This window comes from Pseudorca crassidens, chromosome 19 (assembly GCF_039906515.1).
Source record: "Pseudorca crassidens isolate mPseCra1 chromosome 19, mPseCra1.hap1, whole genome shotgun sequence".
Taxonomy (NCBI): Eukaryota; Metazoa; Chordata; class Mammalia; order Artiodactyla; family Delphinidae; genus Pseudorca; species Pseudorca crassidens.
Window position 1 is genome coordinate 52,038,284 of NC_090314.1, and position 12,343 is coordinate 52,050,626.

Consider the following 12,343-nt stretch of genomic DNA (forward strand, 5'->3'; position numbering starts at 1 on the left):
GCACCCAGTCCCCATGGCTCTGTGCCCAAGGTCTTCCAGAGGAGCTTCATGCCCCACCCCCAGCAAAGGCCTCCCTGCCCAGCCCGCACTCCATTAACCCAGCTTCAAGGGAGACCCCCCACCCCGGAACCAAGTCCAAATTCACAAAAACCTTCCATCTGAGCACAGTGTCTCACAAAGGGATCCCAGTAGCCGTCTATGAAAAGAAATTGGTTCCCCCAGTGCAGTGTGGGGGTGGCCCTGGGGCAGTGGTCGGGACTGAAGTGAGGGCAACAGTGCCTCAAAAGAAAGCCGTAAGGAGCACCGTGGGCTGAGCCTGGCCTTGGCATTTTGCCTCTTCACCTGCAAGTCTGGGTGTTGGGTGGATGGCATTGAAATGTCGAGACCTCGTCCATCACACTGAGTGACCCTCAGCCCGAGTGCTCATCCGTCAGACAGCCGACAGCCCTCCCGTCCCCACTACTGGCCACCACTGCCTTGGAGGCCAGGGCTGGACTCAGACAGAAGGCGCACTCAGCTCCTGGCATCCAGGGCTGTAGCAGGAGCGCCGGCTGCTCTTCCTGGTCCTCCCGTCATTTCCCACCCCTCCCCCTCCTTTCTCCCCCCATCCCTCCCCTTTTCTCCTTCCTCCTCCCTTCTCCACTCCCCCGACTGGCTCCTCAGGCCAGGAAGGCGGTAGCCCCAGGTGAGGCCTCCAGGTTTCAGGAGCTCGGTCTGGAGCTGATGCTTGCAGAGTGGACAGGGACACTGTCACGATTTTCTCGAGTGGTGGCCTGTGTCCCCCTCCCTCCCTGGTTATGTGTAAAGAAGCTCTGTGCACAGCTCTGGTGGTCCCCTGCTCAGGATGAGCAGATGCTATCATCTAGGGCGTCCAGTGCAGGCTGTTGGGGGACTGGGGGCCCTGACAATGGGAGAAGGACGCCCAGGCAGAGGCCCACGCCCACGCTGGCACCTGTGGGGGCCTGAGATTCTGGGGCAGGCAGGGAAGGGACAGGATGCAGGCAGCGGAGCAGCCCACGCTGGTGCCGACAGCACCTGTGCCCACCCCAGGGGGGCCCTGCAGGACCAGGCCCCTCACCACAGGCCCAAGAGCATCTCAGGCTCCAACTGTGTTGGGGAGTGTGGGAGTTAAGGTCAAAGGGCCCCAGCGCCCGGGGGTGAACATCCACCCGGGGCTTCCCTGGCTCTGTTCCCGATGACCTGCCCCCCACGGCATCCACACTGCCAGATCTCCAGCAAAGCCCTGTGGCCTTAAGCGTCGGATACCGTGAGGGAATCTGCAGAGTGAACCCCGGGTTCTGAGCCCTCCTCCCTGCCTTTGAACTGTTGGAAAAGAGTCAGCATGCGGAGCAGCCCCAGCCTCCCAGCAGGATGTGAGAGCAGCCAGACCTGTGGACACGCCTGGTCAGCGCCTTCCTGGAGACAGGGGACGGGAGGCCTGGTCGGTGCCTTCCCCAGGTCACAGGGGGTGGTGGTGACCTGGTCAGTGCCTTTCTGGGGACAGGGGAAGCTGGCCGAAAGGGTTCCGATGACCTATAGAAGCAAGACGATCCAGAGTGAACATGGCCGTGAGGATGTCCCTTTGTCTCGAGGGGCCCTGCCGGCTGCCCCTCCCTCAGTACATGTTGCCAGGTGGGGAAGCCCCAGGTGGCTGGGACAGAACTGGAGGTGAGGAAGCCTGCACTCACTCCCGTTGGAGGCCAAGGTGATGAGGATGGGAAGGGGGGTGACCCTGCCCCCCACAGCCTGCGGGCAGCACTGCCCTCCCCGCCCCTGCCCATCTGAGCAAGGCCTATGGCCCTGGCCCCACAGGCGCGTGACTCTGAGAGACGGTCACCATCGGAGCTGCCCGTTCTTAATCCGAGTTTACCCAGAACAGCTGCTCTTTCGTCATAAAACAGTGCCTGCCCCGAGGGAGGGCACCGTGGGCAGGACGGAGAGGCCAGGAGGACATGAGGACAGGAGCCCTCACGCAGGGCAGCTGGAAGGAGCGGCAGATGCACAGTCCTCCGGGAACAGTCCAGAGGTTCCAGAGCAGCAACGCCTCCACACAGACGCGCACACGGGCGTCCACGGCGGCCCTGTTCATTTGGAGAAAATGTGGCAGCAGCTCACATGCCCAAAACCGACACGTGTTCATCCAACGGGGCATATTCAGCTCTGCCCAAGCTGTGCAGCCGGGCGTCTGTTCCCGGAATGTGGTGGGTGAGGCTCCTCCACGCGGTGGGAGGCCTTCCAGCAAAACTGGAGGTTTCCGGGAAAGAAAGAATTCTACCCCAAGGCTGCAGCATCTTCTCCTGCCTGAGTTTCCAGCCCACCATCCCATCGATGGACCTCAGACGTGCCAGCCCCTTAATCGCTGAACCAGTTCCTTCATAGAAGCTTCCATTATTTATGTCTGTCCTCACTGGTCAGTTTCTCTGGAGCTCCCTGCCTGACAGACGTCTTGAGACTGGATTGTGAGGATGGTTGCACAACTCTGTCTTTTCACTGAAAATCATTACTTGCACTTTAAGCGGGTGAGTTTGATGGTGTGAGACTGTCCCCAGGAGAGCTGTAGCATTTGAACAGGAGCCCTCACCTGCTAGAGCCGGTTCTAGACATGCCCCGGTTGGCCCCTCACCCCAGGACCCTCTGCTGTCCAGCTTGCCAAGGGCTGGGCACCATTCCTGATGGGCTGGCAACTGCGGGTCTTGAGCCAGACTAGGCCTCCATAAATCACCCGTCCCTGACTGGTTGGTCCCGGGGGCCCGGGCTGAGGGGAGAGGGAGAGGCTGTGGGTGGTGGACCCAGGGAGGTCGGCCAAGCCACAGTAGGCCAGCAGGAGTCTCCTTGTGGCTGTGTGTGTGGGTACACAGGCGTGAGAGCCTGCCTAACATTTTGAAACACTCTGAAACACTCAGGGTGTCATCATGAGGCTCCCCAGAGGCTGGGCACTTCCAAGCGGAAGATGGGAGGACAGCCCCGGCCGCTGTCCCAGGCCTGGCGGTGGAGGCTCGCCCAGCCCACCTGGGAGCATTAACCAGGGTACTCAGGTCTTAAGTTTGGAGCCAAAAATGGAACTTTTTCAGCATCACTCCGAGAAACAGCACACAGAGCACCTTCACACATACAGATGAATGGGGGCCGCAGGGCCATTTCTGGGGGTCTCAGTTTTCTAAGTTTGGGGGCTTCTCAACACATCCTGGAATCAGGATTTGGGAAGCAGAGACCCAGGGTCTTGGTCAAGGTACAAACTTTGGGCTGTTTACTTCCAAAAACATTTGGGGTCCCAAGTTGCACTGGTGGCCTTGGACCCCATACTTAGGGGCCAGTGGGGAGGGAGGTGTAGATCTCCACCTGCCCACACGTTAGGATCCTGTCAGGGTCTTGAAAGGGGTCCAGGAGGGCCTGGCTGGTGGTGAGTCTGATGTGTAGCCAAGGCCGAGGCCCAGCTGTGGGATGTGAGCTGGGGCCACAGTGTGGAGTGTGCAGGCCGCTGGACGGTTGGGTAGGGGTGGGGAGAGGTCCAACATCTCTCCCTGTGGGCGGGCTCTCTGCAGGCGGGGTCCAGTGGCCTTGACGTCCACAGGAGGCCCAGCTCGGATGCTGCACACAAGAGGCATGAGATAAACCCCTACGTGTGTTGTATGATCCACCCCCCACCTGACCCCCACCCCCCCCAGGTCTGGGGAGGGAGAGGCAGGTGAGCTGCTGAAGGGAGAGGAATTCTGGCTCGTGGTTTCAGTTTAGGTGCCGAGTTCCTGCCCTGGAGTGATGCCCCAGCTCCCCCTCCTCCCTGAGCAGCTTGAGGCTGGTGGCTCCCTGCCCCGCCCCAGGGTGTCAGGCCCCACATCCAGGGCCCGGCTCAGGCCTGATGGCGCCCGCCCACCGTGTCAGGAAGGCTGAATGGCTGGACGTGTCTCTTCCCCAGCCAGGTGGACAGGCTCATCCAAGTGCGGGGGGACGTCCTAGGGGTCCTGCCTCTGTTGACATCCCACCCACACTGCTGCGGCAGGACAAGGCTCAAAGAGCTCAGAGTTTATTGTTCCAGGTGCTGAAGCTGTGAGGGATGGAGCCACATGGGAGCCGGGAGGGATGGGGAGAGGGCCATGCACCAGCCAGGAGGAGGGTCCCATGCAGTCAGCCTGTGTGCCTACACGCTGTCGCCTGCCAGTGTGTGCCCTGCCACGCGTCATGTAGGCGCTCACGTCTGCTGGGGGCAGTGAAGACTCCACTCACCACCGTCTTCAGAAGCTGGTCCTGGGCCTGAGCCTCCTACAGACCCTCACAGATGGATGGGGCAGGGGGGCATTACGGGAAGGTGGCTGGGCTGATGGAGCTGAAGTGAGTGATGGGGGAGGGAGAGCAGGAAACTTTCTGGAAGAGGACTGAGGAAGGGAGGCAGGCAGTGGGGGAGTCCAGGAGTGACCTGGGCTCTGGGGGCCACTCCCCACCCCCACTCCAGCGCCCACGTGGAGGCTGGGTACGCTCAGGTGCAGAGCCCCCTAGGGGCGGCCTGGGACAGCGCGATGGTCTCGCTGGCCTGCTGGCTGCTGGAGGACAGTGAGTGGCCTGAGCTGCGCTGGCAGCCGGTGCGGGCCTGCGGGAAGCTGTGGGTACCCCCGGGCCGGTGGGCACCCCTGCCTTGGAGCGAGCGCTGGCGGTAGTCGCGGTAGTTCTTAGTGAGCAGCGTGTAGAGGAAGGGGTTTACGCAGCTGTTGCTGTAGGTGAGGCAGGTGGTCAGGTAGTTGACGATGCGGGCGGAGCGGGGCGTGAGCGGCGGGGTCCCACGGTACTGGGTGAGGAGCTGCCACAGCCAGAAGGGCAGGAAGCAGGCCCAGAAGAGCAGCACGATTCCCAGGATGAGGTAGAGCACCCTGGGGTTGGGTAGCCGCCGTGTCTGTGTGAAGGAAGCCCGCTGCGACTGCCAGTAGGCCCGGGCCAGGCGGACGTAGAGCAGCCCGATGACCACGCCGGGCCCCACGATGCTGGTCCCGAAAAGCAGTGTCAGGTAGGTGCGGTGGGCGCGCTGGCCCCAGGCCGGCAGGCAGAGGCTCTTGTGGCCCCTGCGGACCAGCCGGATGGCCAGCATCATGGGCAGTGCCAGCAACAGCGCCAGCAGCCACGTGCCCAGCGCCAGGACCTTGCGGTAGCCCTTGGAACGCTGCACCATGTCCAGTGGCCTCACCACGGCAGTGTAGCGCTCACTGCTCATGAGGGTCAGGGTGAAGATGCTGGCGTGCATGGTCAGGAAGTCCAGGCTGAAGAGGACACGGCAGCCCATGTCACCGAAGTGCCACGCCTTCGTGACGTAGGTGGCCACGATGAAGGGGATGCTGAGCAGGTAGAGCAAGTCCGCCAGCGCCAGGTTGATGACGTAGACGTACATGGAGGCCGAGGTGTGCAGGAAGCGGCACATGACAGCCAGCGTGTACAAGTTGCCCACCACGCCAACCACGCCCATGGCCGAGAGCACCACCCCAATGGTGCCCGTGGCCACCAGGTCCTCCAGGGAGCTGGGCTCCGCTGGGCTGGCCCACGAGCTGTTGAGAGAGGCATTGGGGGTGCCAGGCGGCTCGGGCATGGTGCTGCCTGTCGTAGCCAGCACAGGGAACCTGCTCAACGGCTCTGGACTCAGCACCGTCTCTGCTGCCTCACACTGGGCTTGGGGCTGGGGCCTGCTGCTCCTTTAGGCAGAGAAGGGGCATCTGTGGATGACAAGCTCGTCCTGCGGGAGAGGATGCCCATTAAAGATGCAGGTCAGGCACCCCCTCCCACTCCCAGGAGGCCGTGAGAGGACACAGTTCCCACTGGGCTAGGGAGGCCTGCAGAGGGATGGGGTTCGCCAACTGCAACACCCCCTTGGGGACTCTTCATTCAAAACTCTAACACTCTGCCTCGCTTCCCCAGCTATGTAGGGGGACCACCTAGACCAGCTGCTCCCGTGCGTGCCCCAGCAGCACCCCCACCCTGGGCCTCAATGCAAGTCCAAAGGCCTCTGGGCTGGCTGGACTTTTCTGAAAACCAGAGCGCAGCAGGCAGACTGCAGGGGTGGGGTCAGCAGTGGATGGAACCAGGAGTCCTCCCTAGGCTTCCTCACTTCCTCATCTGTGAAGGGCAGCGTGACCGTGCTGACCCCTGCGTCCTTTCTCCCAATTTATTTCTCCTGTATGTTTAAAAAAAAAAATTTTGTCCGGATTGCAAAAGTAGTACCTGCTGACTTTAAAGTTCAAATAGGAAAATATGTTTGGTAAAGAGGGGAAAGCCCTTGTAATCTCTCTTTATCTACGTGGGGAAAATGAGCCTTAATGCCTACCTCCCACCACACGTGAAAATAATTCAAGATGGACTGTGCACCTGTATGTAACAGAGTAAATCAATTAATTAATCAAGTTCTGGAAGAAAGGAGAATATCTGCATGACCTTGGGTAGGCAAAGATTTCTCAAAAAAAAAAAGCAAGAAATACTTGCAATAAAAGACCCATCAAGTGGATTTCATTACAATTAAGAACTTCACTGAGAGAGTAAAAAATGTAAACCATGGACTAGGAAAAGATTATCAGAAGACATATATCAGGGCTTCCCTGGTGGCGCAGTGGTTGAGAGTCCGCCTGCCGATGCAGGGGACACGGGTTCGTGCCCCGGTCCGGGAAGATCCCACATGCCGCGGAGCGGCTGGGCCCGTGAGCCATGGCCGCTGAGCCTGCCTGTCCGGAGCCTGTGCTCCGCAATGGGAAAGGCCACAACAGTGAGATGCCCACGTACCGCAAAAAAAAAAAAGAAGACATATATCATACAAAGAACTAGTAATCAAAATATATGAAAGAACTACAAATCAATAAAGACTAATGACTCATTTGGAAAAAAAAAAAAAGACAAGATTTGAATAGGAAATTCTCAAAAGAGGATGCCCAAATGGCCAAGAAGCACATGAAAGGATGCTCAACATCATTAGTCATCCAGGAGATTAGGGTAAAAACCTCTGCACCCCCACCAGGATGGCTGGAATCAAAAAGGCAGATCCCAAGTGCTGGGAGGATGTGGAGGAACCAGACTCCCGAACTGCTGGAGGGGCCATAGAATGGTGCAGCCCCTGTGGAAAACAATCTGGCACCATCAAAAAAAAAAAGTAAAGTTGGACACATGCATGTCCTCTCATCCAGCAGTTCCACTCTTAGGTTTGTGTCCAAGAGAAATGAGTGCAAATGTCCACAAAAAGCAAGAGTGAGAATGTTCACAGCAGGCAGGAGCTGGAAACCACCCAACTGTCCATGAATAGTAGTGTGGATAAAGAAACTGTGACCCCTCCATAAAAATGCTCTGAGATGATGAAGAAGATGGAATTACCCTACAGTCAACAACTTGATGAAACTCAAATATGCTACGTTGAGAAAAACAAAACAAAACAAAAAAACAGACACAAAGAGTACACTGTGATTCCATTTACCTGAAGTTCTGGAGCAGGCAAAATCTCTATGATAGCTGTTGCCGGGGTGTCAACTGGTAGGGGGCGCTGGAGAACACTCTGAGGGATGGACTTGTGCTGTGTCCTCAAGTGGTGGTGGTTACACAGGTGTAGACACGTGTAAAAACTAACGGAGTTGCACGCCTATGACCCTTGCTGTGTGAAAATTGCCGTCATAAGAAAAAAAGACCTAAAACTGGAAATACTCGAACTGAGAGGAGAGGCCCCTCTGTCGCCCCATCTCCCCACATCCAGGGAAAACACTGGCTCCAGGTTTTTCCCCTCTACAGGTCCAGCGTTCACACTAACACAGATAAACTCGGGGCGTCCACCCGACGTGGTCTGAGCCCTCCGTGCAGAAGGGAACCTGGATGCAGAGATGCCGCCCCAGACCCCCTCTCCGCGGGACCCGGCCCAGCCTCGAGTCTGGCGAGGGCAGCTGGGGGCCTTCCTACTGGCCGGAGGCTCCCTCCCCGGCGGCCGCCCCCCGGGGGTCAGGGTTCCGGAGCCCTCCCCCAGGGGCTGCAGCGAACCGAGCCGAGGGCGCCCCCGGGAGGGACGCGAAGCCCTCGCCGAGACCGCGGCGGGCACCTCATCGCTCGCCACCCGAAGCGCTGCACACCCTCCCCGAGGCGCGAGGAGGGCTCAGTGGCCTTGCGATCCTACCTGGCACAGTGCGGGCCGGCGGGGAGGGCGCCCCGCGCACCAGGTCCCGGCCCCCGCCCCGCACCCTCTCAGCGCCCATGCCCACCTCAGTCACTGGGCCATCAGGTCTGTGCGCCGAGCCCCGGGGTCGCGCTCGGGACGTCCTCCTTGCCGCCACGCGTCTCCGGGAACCTTCCCGAGGGTTCCGTCCCGGACGGGAGCGCGGAGGGGCGTGCGGGCTCCCAGCGGCGCGTGGTGGAGGGGAGCCCGCCCGCCTGTCCCGCCGGGAGAGCCTCTCTCCGCGCCCAGACCCCTGTCGCCGCCGCCACCTGCCCGGCCGCCAGCTGGGAATGCGCCGCGGCCCTGCGCCCGGCCTGGGCATTAATAACCCGGGGGGGCCGCGGGAGGGGGGGCGGGGATGCGCTGGGGCGGCTGGGGAGGCGCGGGGGGGGGGAGGGCAGCCGGCGCGGGGGCGGGGGGGCGCGCAGGGAAGGGGGCAGGTCACTCCTCGGCCGTGGGGTGAAGCCGAGTCCAGGCAGGTTGCAGCCCTTGTGCGGGGCGTCTCTGCTTCCCTTCGCCCTCTGCACTCCACCCCTCAGTTTCCCAGGCGCTGAGCGGTTGTCAGTGAAGCCCTGGACCCTCCCGTGCACCTGGTGGGGACACAGTGGGGGGGTTTCTGAGACACCGAGGCGGGGCCGCGACCCAGTGGCATTAATGACATTCATAATGTGCACTTGTCACTACTTCCAAAACCTTTTATCAACCCAAACAGAAACTGTTCCCATTAAACAACTCTGCATCCCACCCCCCCAGGCCCTAACAACCACTATTCTCCTTCTGTCTCCATTTTTTACTTGACTACTCTAGGAACCCACCTCCTGCGAGTGGGATCATACAGTTTTTGTTGTTTAGTGTCTGGCTTCTTTCACTTACTATGATGTCTAAGAGGTTCCTCCATGTTGTAGCAAGTGTCAGAGCTTCCTTCCTTTTCAAGGCTGAATACTATTCCGTCGTTTACATGCCACATTTATTTATCCCTTCATCTGTGATGGACTCTTGGGTTGTTTTCCCCTTTTGGTGATGGTGACTAGTGCTGCTATTTTGATTCACAATTTCCTGTTCCTTTTATGGATCATATTTCTTCCTTAATCTTTTTTTTTTTTTTTTTTTTTTTTTTTTTGCGGTACGCGGGCCTCTCACTGTTGTGGCCTCTCCCGTTGTGGAGCACAGGCTCCAGATGCGCAGGCTCAGCGGCCATGGCTCACGGGCCCAGCCGCTCCGCGGCATGTGGGATCTTCCCAGACCGGGTCACGAACCTGTGTCCCCTGCATTGGCAGGCGGACTCTCAACCACTGCGCCACCAGGGAAGCCCTGGCAGGTGGATTCTTAACCACTGTGCCACCAGGGAAGCCACTGCAGCTGTTTTAATGGAAAGAGTGAATTAATTCTTATTGGAACGGCATTGCCAAGGGGTGGGGGCTGGGAGGACACTGGAGGCTGTTCGTCACAGGTCCTCTGGAAAGAGAACGGACAGTTATCCCTACTCTGGGCCAATGTGCTACAACTTTTACATTTGATTTTTTTAAATTGAGGTGAAATTCACACAACATAAAATCAACTGTTCAGTGGCATGTAGTGCATTCATAAAATTGTGCAAGTTATTGCCTCTGTCTAGTTCCAGAACATTTTCATTACCTCAGAAGGAGACTCTACATCCATTAAGCAATTATTTCCCCCTCCCCCTTTCCCTCAGTCTCTGTCAACCACTCATCTGCTAGTCTCTATGGATTTGCCTATTCCGGACATTTCATATAAATGAAATCATACAATGTATGGTCTTTTGTGACAGGCTTCATTTACACTGTTTTTAAGATTTATCCACCTTGCAGCATCAGAACTTCTCTCCTTTTTATGGTTGAATAATACCCCTTTGTATGGCTAGATCACAGTTTGTTTACCCGTTCGTCAGTTGATGGACTTTTGGGTTGTTTCCACCTTTTGGCTATTGTGAATGCTGCTGCTATGAGCATGTGTGTGTATGTTTTTAAATTATTTGGGTATATAGCTAGGAATAGAATCACTGGGTCGTATGGTAATTATATGTTTAATTTTTTTAGGATACATTGGATCTTATTTCGTCTTCACCATAACCTTGTGAGTTGATGTTCCCCCCCCCCCCATTTTCAGAGGAGAAGAGCTGAGGAACCAGCTGTAGCCTCTTGGCAAAGAGCTGGGGCTCTTGCTTGGATCCTGCTGCAGGGCTGCCTTCTCCTTACCTCCGCATCCCACAATACTGCAAAGCAGATGGGTCATTAAAAAAAAGAGTCTGCCCAAAATAAGGGTTTGTTGGAGTGATGAATAAACGGACTGTTTAACCTGGAGGGACAGAGAGAGGAGGGAACGAAGGCAAGACCGTGCTGAGTTTATTTGGAAGAAGAGCCAGGTGCACGTTGAAATACAGATTCCAAGTCGATAAATGCCCACAGAATTATGAGATCGTGTTGAAATGAAGTGTTTCGAATGGCTGCTGCATTAATGCCTTCTCTCTATCTAATTAGCATCGGAAGTCTTCATGATTTAAGACCTGGAGACTTACTTCTGAAAGATACGAGAGAAAAAGACTGCCCCCAAAGTTCGATGAAAGGATCTCATTGCTACTGTTAATACCTAACACAGCAGCACCCCCTCACCCCCACACCCCCAGAGTGGACCCTTAGATCTGCATCTTTCACTGAAAGGGATACAGCCCATCCTTGAATCATTGGAGGCTATGCCAGCTGAGACCCGCAACGGAGGATTGTAGAAACCTCCAGATTGGTCGTTTATAAGAAAGAGAAGCTGCCAATTAAGAGCTTTTTCCTGGCCCACAGCACCCTGGTGATAAGACCTCCACAGCTTCCTTCTCCAGTGAGTCTGCAGAGAACGGGTAGGCTGACGCATACTGCCCCCTACCCCTGGTGTCATGAACGTTATTAGCAATCTTTGCACATGGTTCTGCCTCGAGTTGTTTTTGTTTTAATATCAAGGGCACAGACTTAGATTCATTAAAATCTGTATTTGGTGACACACTCTCATTGTAGTTCAAAGCATTCCCTTTCTTATTTTAGGCATGTGTGTATGTGTTGTTCTTTATAATGCGATAAATACCTGTGAACACCATGAGCCGAAAAACTGACCAGAACCCTCATCTGGCCTGTGCTGCTCCCCACTCTGTTCCCTGCTCCCAGGGGATTTAAACATGTAACAGTGACTCCACCGAGACACTGAGGCCAATCCGCAGGGACTAGTTGAGGATAGTCAGCACAGGGGCTTGATACAAAACTTTTATTGCATTGTTTAATTAAAAAAACAAACAAACGGGAACTAAACTGTCAAACGCATTAAATGGCCAACATTTGAAACCAGGTCTTCTCCTGCTACAGACTAGAGTGTCCAGTGCTGCTGACAGGGTCCTGTGGAGCCCCAGAGGCCGTCTGGTGATCCTGTCACCCCAGACGCCTGAGTGTGCCTGGAAGTATCTCACCCATAACGTCTCTCCACGAGTCCAGGGCAGGGCTGGGGCATGGCACTGCACCCTGCTCTCCACGCCACACTCTATAGCAGTTGTTCACACCAGCACATCCTTGTCAGTGTCATGTCCCTAACTCCATGACAGCTGACAGGTAAAAACTTCCCTCCCCAACACTGGCATTTGTGTTGCTTTCCCCCTTAGGCTGCGGTGGGTCCCATTTCTCAGTCTCTGGGCCACTCACCATTCTTCTTCCCCAGGCCCAAGTCTCCAACCTTTGCTAATTGCTAATAACAACCCTGGCTGTTGTGGAGGGGTCAGTCCCTCCCAGCTTCTGGTGTCCTGGGGAAGCCAGGACAATGGTGACCACTTGGGCCTCAGTTCCTCAGTTCAGGGGCCCTGGGCTGAGGGTCTGGAAACATGGCAGCTCCCCCAGGGCTGAGGCTCCCATGACAGCCAGGCTCTCCCCAGGCCCTCTGGGCCCACTGGTGCTGGGATCCCATCCTTGGGTGGAGGACTGTGGCCTAGAGGCCGAGTCCCCCTCCTCTGCCTCCCTCTTGGTCCAGGGTGAATAGGAGAGGATGGTGAGTCCCCTTTGAAGCAGGGCTGAGTCCGCAGGGACCAGCTCTTCACTCTGCCCTGGAGGAGAGGATTCCAGAATGCTGAGCCTCCACCGGTGCAGGTCCTGCTTCTGGGGTGCATCTTGGAGTCCCACCACTCTCACCTCATCAGGCTCCAGCAGC

The 12,343-nt window shown here is 56.9% G+C and overlaps 1 protein-coding gene across 2 annotated transcripts; it reads right to left on the reverse strand.

The window, feature by feature from the left end:
• Positions 1–4,008: 4,008 nt before the first annotated feature.
• On the reverse strand, positions 4,009–8,426 carry UTS2R (urotensin 2 receptor). Of its 2 annotated transcripts, XM_067714932.1 has the most exons (4): positions 8,199–8,426; positions 7,430–7,603; positions 6,299–6,339; positions 4,009–5,710 (listed from the first exon to the last, which is right to left on the reverse strand). In XM_067714932.1, the coding sequence occupies exon 4, from the start codon at positions 5,564–5,566 to the stop codon at positions 4,472–4,474; it is 1,095 nt and encodes a 364-aa protein (XP_067571033.1). In that variant the 5' UTR covers positions 5,567–5,710; positions 6,299–6,339; positions 7,430–7,603; positions 8,199–8,426; the 3' UTR covers positions 4,009–4,471. The 2 variants fall into 2 exon arrangements, with proteins under 2 accessions (XP_067571033.1, XP_067571032.1); XM_067714931.1 differs by lacking the exon at positions 6,299–6,339.
• Between the last annotated feature and the right edge of the window lie 3,917 nt (positions 8,427–12,343).

Coding starts and splice junctions, on each gene's coding strand:
- UTS2R (XM_067714931.1), bottom strand. CDS start 5,566: ATGCCCGAGCCGCCTGGCACCCCCAATGCCTCTCTCAACAGCTCGTGG.